The sequence below is a fragment of the Solanum dulcamara genome, chromosome 7 (assembly GCF_947179165.1).
Source record: "Solanum dulcamara chromosome 7, daSolDulc1.2, whole genome shotgun sequence".
Classification (NCBI taxonomy): domain Eukaryota; kingdom Viridiplantae; phylum Streptophyta; class Magnoliopsida; order Solanales; family Solanaceae; genus Solanum; species Solanum dulcamara.
Window position 1 is genome coordinate 2472587 of NC_077243.1, and position 12414 is coordinate 2485000.

Consider the following 12414-nt stretch of genomic DNA (forward strand, 5'->3'; position numbering starts at 1 on the left):
TTAAGTCCGTCTGAGGGTAGACAAACATGAAACGTGTGGCATTAGTTGTTTGAAGGATCTATGCAAGTTATCTCAAATGAAAGAGATGTGAGGAAAGACTATAGGTTTTTTAAACGTAAGATCATGTTAAAATAACAGGCACTAATCATCGTTTCAACAAGACAACAAACTTTTTATAAACCGAGAAATCCCGAGGACCAATGGGGGCACAAGACTTCAATAAAGCTTGTATCAATATAAAGCTAAGCACTCAAACCAACCTAAAGCTCAAATATGCCATCGAACTTTGAGAAAAACCTCATTCATGTCATCCGTTAAAAGTTTGGCTCATTTATGCCATTTTCATTTAAGAAAAAGTTCATCCATGCCAATATTTGTTAACTGAAATGGCATAAATGAACCAAAATTTTAACGGATGACATAAATGAGCCTTTTCTCAAAGTTCGATGGCATATTCTAACCTTTTCCATTTAAAAAAATAATTTAGTTAATGACGTGGCCGAATCATAATTGACCACGTGTACAAAATAGTTTTGCAAAACGGAAAGTATTTTCAATTTACAAATAATGGCATGAATGAATCTTTTCTCAAACGAAAATAACATAGATGAGTCAATTTTTTAACGGGTGACATAGATGAGCCTTTTCCCTTATAACAAATCTGATGTCACTGAAAGTACAATCGCTCAATGAACAACAACATACCCAGTGTAATCCCACGAGTGGGGTCTAGAGAGGTTAGAGTGTACGCAGGTTTTACACCCCTACCTTGCGAGGTAAAATCGCTAAATGATTTTACAAAAATTGCTCATTCAACAGACAGATGATCTCATCAGCCAAAAAATTAGTGTAGCTGGAGAACTCCAATGAGGCCACTGCCAAGTCAATCATACACATGTAGGACAAGTTAACATTTAAAACTGGGACACCCTACTAGAGGGTACTTCATTAAATCAGTTAGTTGCAGACTCCATCACGAGCTACCTTACGTTATTGTACATTACTTGATCTTCTGAACTCGTTTTTCACGTTGAAACCTCAATTATTTGAGCATTGAAGGATTCCTCTGTTCTCAGTTTCAGTTACCTGCAAAAACACCAAAAGATTACCCTAACTTCAGGTTCTAAAAATACTGTTTCCATCCCTATCAGGCTCATAAAGTTGCAGTACTACTAATGCCTCCTTAATAAGCACCACAACCACCGTAACGATGTCATTTTTCAGGATTGTTGACATGTTGGTGCTTATGAGTTTGAAACTGGTACAAGTTATCACTACAAGCTAACAAGTTCATTTTTTAAAATAATGACATGTTATTGCTTAGGTTTGAAAGAGAAACAAGTTAGTGAAACGGTTAACACCAACAAACACTTCAACTCATGGATTTGTGTTATAAACCCAACCAGTAATAACATGAGAGATCATACTCTTCAGCCTTAAAAGAAGAAGCAAATGAACTCGAGAATTATGATAAATTTACTCTTGAATTAGGAAATATGAATCATTGTTATAACACTATTAGGCACAACTTTGCGGAGACATACAGGCCCCTTTAATATGCATTGAGCTAATGCTTCCTTCGGATTGCTTATGCCAATTTTCTTGGACAAAGCTAACATCAAACAAAAATAATTAGGTGAATGGCAGACCTATCAGCCAATACACCAGGACCTGTCTTTATACTAAGAAAATGAAGTCGTTTAATCACAGATGTCCAATACACAGAACACTTCCCTGTTCTATTAGGTCACTCATCACTGGAATATGCTCTACATTGTTGAAGGATATCCCGGAGGACCAAGATTGTGATATGTATCCACTCCAGAAAATCCACACATCAGGCTGTACGAACATTATCAATCCCAATCCAATAATAATAAGGGACCGACAATGAGTCCACAGGTGAACAAAGTATGGTTCATACGCATATGGCACCAGCATACATATTGAGCTAAATAAATTTGCAGTATGTGATACTCAATGAGCCTCAAAGGCACAAACAGTTTTAGTCAAGGCCAGCTTATCTGTAGTGTTTCAAAGTTGAAGAGAAGTTACTAAATTTCTCCGACTTAGGGTGCGGATCTTAAGGTTGGATTCTTTGTCATATAAATTTTAGAATTCGGGGTATGAATTCGAATGCGGATACGGGTGTTGAGATACGCCAATAAATGTATATTATTACATATAATATATATATATATATATATATATATATTAATTAATTAAAGCTAAGCTAAAACTAATACAATATAATTCTTTATACTACTTATATTTTATTCATAAGTTATCTTGTGTAACAGCCAAACATTCTATATTATATGTTTGCCCTTCACAAAAAAGAAAAAATCATACAAACCTATATTATATTCACATAACTCTTCATTATGTGAATATATGTATTCATTATGATTTTTAATCACACATATCATCATCATCCATGATCTCAAATAGATTAATGACACATTTATGACAATTCTTTGTGTTCCTCAATCCTATTATATAAATAGTGATATTTGACACAACATCAATCGAAAAAAATGAGAAAATCTCTATGCTCTCCTGTTGTCTCTTTTAATTTGTTTTGCTCAGTGTTTATGTTTCTTGTTTGTTGTTATTGTACATCTTTCTATTGTTTTGTTATTATTATTGAGAATTTACCGTGGTTTGTTACTTTATATAGATTAACCTGGCATGTGGTCTTTTTGTAACCTCATTTAAAAATTGTATTTGTACAATAGTTAGTTATTTTTACTTTATATAATTTTAGTCAATTTTATAATTAAAATATATTTTTTTTTATTAGGAAGATATATGTACTTTCTATCATAAAAATAATAAATATTTTTTAGTAAATACCAATAAATTTGAAGGAGATAAAATATATCATTTACAATACAAAATTAATAAAATATTCTGGGATAAACATGCACATCCCCAAAAGAACTAGTAAATAAAAAGGTCAAATGAGCAGAGTTAATAATTTAACTGATTATTAATAAGCTTGAATATTATTTGAGAAGTAATAATGAATCATAGCTCAATTGACTTAACTATTGTGTGAAAGACGCAGGTGTTTAGTGTTGGCAATGCAGATGGAGTGTCAGCACGTGCTTGACTACTTTTTCCTTTCGCATCTCTTGCAAAACAGAGCTTTACACATGGCATAGCTTGAAACATAAAAGTTGCTATTATTTCATTATTTAAACTAATTAAGTTATTAGTAGTATTTTATTTTTTATGTTTCAATTTATATAGAACACTTAAATTTCAAGATTCAAATTTTTAAATTTTGATCATGATTTAGAATATAGAAACATTAATTTTTTTATATAAACATACATACAAAAAGAATACTATAAATCGTAATAATTGACAGCTTAAAAAATTTTTAAAACAGATAAAAATATTGGGTCAAGGAAAAAGTTTTAATTGACTCTCAAAATTTAAATAGTATCACATAAATTAGAACAAAGAAAGTAACAACGATATTCCTTTGTTGTTCAATATTGAAACATGTTGAAAGATTATTTTTAAGGGGAATTTTCAGATATGACAAACCTTTTAAGCATAATTACTCCATATGGGTATAGTTTTCCAATTACTTATAATGGCAAACATAAATATGTCATTATACAAATGCTGTAGCGAATTATACAAAAGTTGTAGCTAATTACACAAACGTTATAACCATGAAATATTTGTATACCAAAATATACAAACACTGGTATACATATGTATTTGTATATCTGGCAAGCGAGATTGAGAGAGAGGACGAGAGAGGGGAGCGATATCGAGAGAACGGGTATAGAGGCGAGCCAAAGGCGAATTGTATATGTATATCTGTCAAATTATATATGTATATTTGTCAAAAAATTATATATATGTAACTATATACATATGTATTTGTATATCTGGAAAGCAAGATTGAGAGAAAGAGGAGGAGAGAGGCGAGCGAGATCGAGAGAGGGAGGATAGAGGCGATCGAGATCAAGAGAGGGAGGAGAGAGGCGATTGAGATCAAGAGAGGGAGGAAAGTGGCGAGTGAGAGGCGAATTGTATAATATTTATCGAATTATATATGTATATTTATCAGAAAAATTGTATAATGGTAACTAATATTCATATATATTTGTATATTTGGCAAGTGAGATTTACCATACCGCATAAATAGATAGATATATTTATTGTGAATCGTAATTGTTTTAAACTATATCCTAAATGCGTAATATAGAAGTAAGATTTGTCATATTGCGAAATTTTCCCTAGTTTTAACGATATTCCAAGCCCATATAGTAAGCAAAAGCAACCCAACTATAACACATCTTCATTTTGGGCTTCATCTTTCATTGCTGCTTCAATTGTGAATATACATATTTTTGCAGAGCAATGACTTACTTCCAAAAATTAAGGAGGCAATAATGAATATGAAAAACTCCGCAAGCAATGGACAAATCTAATGAAAAGGAGTTCGATTAATTAACAGTTAATGGTCAAACACAACTAAATTCTTATCTTTTCGTGAGTTCGTGATCTTAAAAATCAATTATTTTCTTTACCTACTAAAATTATAACCCTTTATATATAAAAAATATAATCACATATCGATGCTGAGTTGGCTAAATGTTGTTTTTACTCGATAGCAAGCGTCTGTAGGCTAACATAGCATAATTTAGGTAGGTAAACAAAATAATGAATAGTTAACGTTTGAAACTCGTGAAAATATGATATTTTTTTAATCATTAACATAATAGAAAAAAAAATCGTGATCTTTTGACCATACTAGAAAATAAAAGAGGTGCACAAGGCACTCGACCAGAAAGAATGGAAGTCAGGCACACAGGGAAGACCCTGCCTCGAAAGAATGGAAGTCAGGCACACAGGGAAGACCATGTCACGCACGCACTAGCCATGGACATGAATGAATTCTTCTTTGATTGAAGAAACTGGATAAAAGAGAACCAGGACCATATCCTTCACAACTAAATGTGATCCATTTCCATGTTGTATTGTCATAATTGTCAATTGATATTTGAACGTACATACGAACAAATTGTTCAAACTAATAACTTAAAGATGACGATTTGTAGATTCAACTTCATCATTTTTCACCCTTTCACAAATCGTACAAAAAAATCCCTTTTCTTTTTCCATGTCCTTATTCATGATTGAGATCTACAATCGTAACGACAAAAACAAACTCGAAAATACAATAATAATAATAAAAACAATCCTCTTCTCTCACACGGGGAAGGATCGTAGCACAAAATACACTTCGAAGTAAATACCTAATTATATCCCTGCATTATATTACTTATCCTATTTTCCTAGAATCAAAGAACACAATAAGAAGGGGAAAAAGCCTTATTATTCCTCCAGTTGGTATCTGTACATGCAGTTATCTTTAGATTAAACTTCTTTATTAGCTTGAACTCGAGGATCTCCCAGGTGTTCTTGGAGCTACACAAACAATTAACAAAAGAAATTAGTACTATTACTAATCATAGCAACAAATTAATTAATAAAATAAGAAAATTAGATTAATTACCTAATCCAATTGCCTCCGAGCTCTTCATCAACCTAATTCTCTTACACGTATCAACAAACATTCTGTACAGGAAAAAAAAGGATCATATAAATCAGCAAAATTAAAAATCTATTTCCATGAGAAACTAACAGAAGAAATAAGGAGAATCTTAGCAGTTCAGTTGATTGACTATCAGAACTTTCACCTCCTTGTTAAGAGTTCGATATATTTCCCACCTTGAAAATTGAAATCACTTTCACTACCCTAGATGTAATTAAAAAAGTTATTGCAAAACATAAATAAATTAACATTTAAGTAAAACATACTTCCATGGAACATCTCCAACAAGCATCCAGTCTCCATCTTTATCTTCATAAGTAGGTACATATTCTACACCATTTGTAAGGTCCATAAGCTTGCTCTCACTTTGAGAATTACCTGAATTACAGATCGATTCACACAAATCGACGAAATTTATTATATGATGAAATTAATTAAAAGACCCAAAAAATTCTGAAAAAATGAATCGTCGAAGTATACTTACAAATTGTTAGGCAAGTAAACAGGTTTTTTAAAGCATTTAACAGTTTCTGGTAACTGTCGTACATTTCCAGATCTACTTTTCTCAAGTAAGGAGCTCCGTCAACTGCTACCTTCACGTACTTGCACTTTTCTTGCACGTTTTTCCTGTATGATCTCACCGGCGGCCATCCAATTACTTGTGCCCTATTATCATAATTCACAATTAAATTTCGTTAATACCTACTACACGGCTGGGAGGGTCAAAAATTACGTCTCTATACTTACTTTGCTGGAGGTTTCGTTCCGGTAGAGATTTCAATTTTCGAGTGATCTTCTTGGCAGTTATCACGGCGGTGTTCGCCGGAAGGTGAGCTTCCTAAGCTTAATTCCATACCGTCGGAGATTCCACGTTTTGTGCCGGAGATTTGCTTCCGCGATTCGCCCGGTAAACCGAGAGTAAGCTCAGTTTCATTGAAATTGAGGCCGGAGTTGGCTATCTCCGATGACATTTTTAGATAGTTTGGTGAAATTGAGATATCTTTTGGTGCATTGAAAAATGCGGTTAGGCCACTATATATGCTCTCGGGTAGGTGGAAGGAGGCTTTCATGTTGGCCATTCACATCACGACGTGTGTCTACAGATGAGCGGTTCAGATTAATACACGTTATTAAGGGAGTGAATGATGGAGTCTCATTTTGTTTATTTCCAACTCTGTGGGCGTGAATAAAGATGAGTTATAGCGCAATGATGAAACTGTTTTATTCTTAATTAAAGGTTTTGAGTTTTTGATAAAATTTTTATTGAAAGTGTCACTCTAAAATGGGCTCTGCAATGCGTGATTTAAATTTAGTTGAAATTCTACGAACTTCGAACAACGAATGTGGAAAAAAAAACTCTGTGGACATGCGGTAGGCTATAAATTGTTACACAGCAGAAATTTGACACATTTATAGGTCTAGTAATAGTAATTTAGAAATTTGTACATCAACCCTCAATAGAGAATTAGATACGTATTAAACATAAAGTCTAAATCTATCCATACATGAATATGCAGGTGTAATTTTAGTGGATTCAATCAAATCGATTGTCTCTAAAATCCAAATTGCATATGCATGCATATTAGTATTAATAAATTAATAAAAACACATAAAGGTTAATGCTTTGCATTGAATTAACATTGGATAGATAAGCATTATCTGTAATTCCAAAGATACTTTTAATAACGTGTGATTATTCGCTTTGAATTAAATTTGTATGGTTTTCCCCCAAATGAATTCACCCTATTAATTTATTTATTTTTAAAAAAAGTTGAGATTATAATATCAAAAGACAAAAAATTGACAACAGAACAGTAAGATTAAACAATGTAAAAAAAAATAAAATAGTATTACTACTTGTGTCCACATTAAACTTTAAAATTACTTTTTAATTTATAAATTTAAGATAGAATTAATTAATTTTTTCTCATGTTGCTCTTAAAATTAAATCTATTTGAAAGTATAAATATTGTAAAGTCTTAAAAAGAAAAATTCATTGATAATTCTGGTATTGATATATAAAACACGCAAGTAGAGGATATTAAAAAAAGTTAAAGGGTAAATAAATAAAAATATTCATCTTATTTGTGATTTTTAAGGGCACGGAAAGTGAAAAAAATTGGATAAATAATATGCACAGAGGAAGTAATAACAATAATTCTGATTAGGAGTAGAAAGAGTAGATAAAGTGCAAAGTAGAATCATACCCTCCACTGAAAAGAAAGAAAACACTGGCTTAAATTTACAATTTAACTTTCATATAGCGCTTTGATTATTTCAATCCCAACATATTCGAGTATTTATAGCCATTAAGTCTACTTATTTCTTTTTTTATCTACGTGCATCTTTAAGCTACTAAGAATTAAAAATAGTGAACGGTTTATAAACGGACAAAGACAATAAGTTGGGCCTCAATGTGATCAGGCTATCATTTTTTTCATGTTGGTTTCACCAAATTATTGGCTCTTCACTTTGCCAAGTTCGTACATTAGAGTATTTATTATTCCATCTGTTCAAACTTATGTGGTATATATATATTTTTAGACTGTATTTGAAAGAGTATTACATTTTATAATTGAAAATAATTTATTTTTAAGATTTCATATCAATAATTAAGGAGTGTTTTATATTACAAATTTAAAAAGTATTTTTTATTAAAAAAAATATTTATGTCAAACTAAATAGTCTCACATAAATTGATAAGGACAAAATATCTTATAAGTACTACACTTTTTTTAAAAAAAAACTTCACCCCTTCTTTATATGCCACCTAGAGTACATTCGTGGATTCCTTTTAGACGTTATCGGATTATTTGATAAGATGCATTAAAATTCGAGATGTATATAATTTTGTGTATCATTAATATTTTATTAGTTATATTTTTATAATTTATATAATTAAAGTAAATATTAGTTCTACACTTTATTTATTGCTATACTATGAGTTATATTTTTATAATTTATATATAATTAAGGTTAATATTAGTTCTACACTCTATTTGTTACTATACTATGTATATCTAATACATGAGAAATCATATTATTAACGATGCACGATTTTAAATGATTTTTAATGCATTATTAGCATGATGAAAGATATAGTTTCCTCTCAAATCCGTTTCCACAGTATTTCATCATGTGGAAAACATTTTTATACAAAAAAATTTTATTTTAAAAAATTAAGCAATGCATATTATTTTTATACATCAAATTAAATAATGCATAAAATATAATCTCAGCATTATTAATACACATTGTTTGCCTTAGTTATATATTATTTTATTCACTTTTATTTGTTCATTATCTTAAAATAGATTTCTATTTTTTTTTCACTTTTAATATATATAAAAAAAAATCTATATTTTAATTTTAACATTAATTATTTATTTATCAAAACTTTAATACTAACATCAATTAATAGTACAATAAAAAAAAACAATCCAATAAATTAAAGCTCCCATTATGCATGAATCCCTGAGAAGAGTCTTACCACCAAGTTTTATTGCACAATGTGAAAGATAAACATTTCAATCATTACTATTTTAATAAATATGTCAACAAATACGATAAGTAAAAGTGAACGAACGCCCGTGGGAAAGATAGGTGGGCCCCACATGTTTGGTTATTAGGGGGACAAAGTCAACCCTTGAAGAAGGCACGTTCAATGAAACTCAAATTTTGATTGGGTAACACACGAAACCAGCATGTGAGTTTGTTTTTTTGTCGACCGTACGATTATTCGTTACCGATACGTGGCATATTTATACCCCACCTGCCCTTTTAACGTAGCCGTCACACAAAGTATATCACACGTCATCTTCGGGATCGCCCAAGGATTTTAACGATTTTTCCCCAACTCTCTTTCTTCTGTCTTCAATTAAATTTTTCATTACTTCAGTAAATATATCAAAATATCACGTAATTATTATGAAAATAACTTAATTTAAAGGTTTGATTTTTTAAGAAATAAAATTACAATCGACTATCTATTAATTTTATATTTTAATCATCAAATTAATATCTTTCTATTTAAATCATGTCTTCGATAAGTTGTACATATTACTTATTCAGTGTACCTTTACGTACCTCTTTGCATATCCATCATAACCAACATGCCTCCTTGATGGGGCATTGTCTCTTTAGAAGCTGTAGTTAATTATCTTTAAGTTCAAAAAATTCATTTTTATTTCACAAGACCTCATATGTATGAGTCTCTATTTTATTCATTTCGATTGAATACAATGTGTAATATTATTGTTAATCACTCAATTTTTTTGAATTATTGATCACTTAAAATACTTGAAATTTGCCTCGTGAATTACGTCAATAAAGTTGCACTGCAATATTGTGTCTTATTTATAATCAACTTGAAGTCCTGATCAATCCTTTAGAATTCAGGGCCTCTCGAGTGTTAAATTAGGTCTTATCCCATTAACAATTAATGTGGATTGTTGTCATTCTTCTAATAAAATAAAAATAAAAATAAACAAGTTAAATATATCTAGTGACTTAAAAAGGACAAAAGAAATAAAAAATTGAGTTGCCCCTATGCAGGATCAAACTACAGACCTCCAGTTTACAAGACTGGCGCTCTACCACTGTGCAATAGGGACTTCTGTTTATTAAGTAAATTATTTTAATTTTTGTACAATATTTAATTAAATGCAATTTAGTATTTTAGTAGCATTAAACTTCAATTCATTACAACAAATTGCATCCTTTCCTCACAGAAGAGAGCAACATTATATTCCCCACTTCACGTCCAAGTTCATATAAAGAGAGATCACTCATATCATTAATCACTGATATGAGACTTCTTTCATTCTTCAACAACAACTATATCAAGTCATGAACTTTGAAATGAACTTTTTTCCATATAGAGTGACTTCAAAAATAAAATCCATTGGACAATTTTTCACCAATATTAGAAATTTTTGCTTTGAATATACATGCATGTCAATGCTGGTAATTGTGCCGTACTATCCATTACAATGTAAATGCACATGCATCCACATGAAACGCATATGGATGACCACCCATAATCATTAGCTTAATTTTGTTAGACATGATGAGTTATGTAGTGAACAAATAATTTTAATGTCTCCACAATTAAGTGTATATATTTTGAAAAAGAAAAAATTGTATGAAAATAACATTGTGTTAGGCAAGGACATTATTCATGGATATGTGTTTGTCGTGTTTCGATGTTTAAGGTTTATTTTACCACAAGTGATTGAACAAAGCATGCATTGGAGTTTGATTGTAATATCGTTTTCTTGAAATTGGAAATTCAAAAAATAAAATTGACCTTTCATAGGAATGTCAGATCAACTTTTGAAACGTATGTGAATGAGCAATATCTACCTTTAGTTTCTCCTGTAGTGAAGTTCATTTTGGGCATGCATATAGATAAATATAGGATGTGGATGGTTGAGCTACATCCAATGTGAATTGATAGACAGATAGGTGAGTCTTTAATTTTCAAATAGCAGAGACTACTCTTTCCTAACCTGACTGGTGTTATGTACCGTGGCAGATTCAGAATTTTTATTAAGAAAACATAAAATATGAAGAAGTAAACACACAAAAAGTCGAAGAAACTAAAAATGATTCAACATCTATTATATACATAATTTCTATTAATAATATATAAATAATGTAATTTTCACATAAGAGAATTCAGATGAACTCCTAATTCCTACCTAGCTCCACTCCTGGTGCTACATGTTGGAAATCTTACGAAAAATACTCGTTCACAACGAACACTTTCACCACAAACACTTGTAATGAATTCACATAGTTTGATGCGTGCTTCTGTCACTGTTCTTAAGGATATTTCATCCGATATATGTGTATCCCGCAGGATTCAACAAGCTCTTCTAGTATTAAAACTAGGAGCCAGAAACTAACAAAGATAGAAAAGAAAAATCCAGCAAAAAAAAAGAGGAGATCAACAAATTGTTCACTCATTTTTTAACCTTCTCCTTTTGGAACGCATGAGTAATCTATATATAGAGAGCCAAATAAGTGAAGCTGCTAACGTCTCAATAACAATAATTAAAAGCATGAGAATGAATGCCATCAAATACATTGAAGACAATTCATTTTGGACAATTGAATACAATTAATTTTGGCGCAACAACCATATTTTTGACTAACTTTTATGTTAAAATATGAGATAATTAAAAAGATATTAAGACTCATTTAATAGAATGAATATAGATAATACTATAAATACTTCTTTTTGAGATACTAAAATCATTTTTTCAACACTACGTAATTAGAACAATATTTTTTCATCATAATTGTGTTTTATAAAGGAATATTAATTCTTGTTTTAGGGAACGTTTTGTACTTTATCAATTAAAGATTCTTCATTCAAAGACAACAACACGATAACATTCATAATGTAATCCAATCTTGTTTAGTGAGAGATTAATCTTTCTAAGGTTTTTTTATTTCCATTAATATTAGTTTTCTCGTAAGTCAATTTGTCAAGCTATATTAAATATTACACCCTTTTAGATACATTCTTCTTTTATTTTGATTTATCATCGTTTAAATTTTACGATGAATTAACTTTCACATGAAACTATATATTTGATCCAACACTTGCATGGTCATGACTCATGAGTACTTGTAAGATGCGTGTACAGTATTTGGTATTCTAATTTTGGGTAAGATGGGTGTACAATATTTGGTATTCTAATTTTGGGGGTGGATTCGACTTTTATATATATATATATATATATATATATATATATATATATATATATCAAATAAATAAAAGTATGTTCCGCTTATAATTTGAATTTTAAAATGTGATAACC

General features: G+C 30.4%; 1 protein-coding gene across 1 annotated transcript; it reads right to left on the reverse strand.

Annotated features, from left to right (window-relative positions):
- Positions 1–5098: 5098 nt before the first annotated feature.
- Positions 5099–6663, reverse strand: LOC129896605 (auxin-responsive protein IAA1-like). Its single transcript, XM_055972545.1, has 5 exons — positions 6332–6663; positions 6069–6250; positions 5851–5962; positions 5546–5607; positions 5099–5457 (listed from the first exon to the last, which is right to left on the reverse strand). The coding sequence occupies exons 1-5, from the start codon at positions 6661–6663 to the stop codon at positions 5420–5422; spliced, it is 726 nt and encodes a 241-aa protein (XP_055828520.1). The 3' UTR covers positions 5099–5419.
- Between the last annotated feature and the right edge of the window lie 5751 nt (positions 6664–12414).

Bases quoted from the DNA above. Each gene is read 5' to 3' on its own strand.
- LOC129896605 (XM_055972545.1), bottom strand. From the start codon at position 6,663: ATGGCCAACATGAAAGCCTCCTTCCACCTACCCGAGAGCATATATAGT. The intron at 5,963-6,068 runs GTAAGTATACTT...TCTGTAATTCAG, and splicing joins GTTTACTTGCCTAACAATTT to GTAATTCTCAAAGTGAGAGC. The intron at 5,608-5,850 runs GTATGTTTTACT...TTTCCTGTACAG, and splicing joins GTTGGAGATGTTCCATGGAA to AATGTTTGTTGATACGTGTA.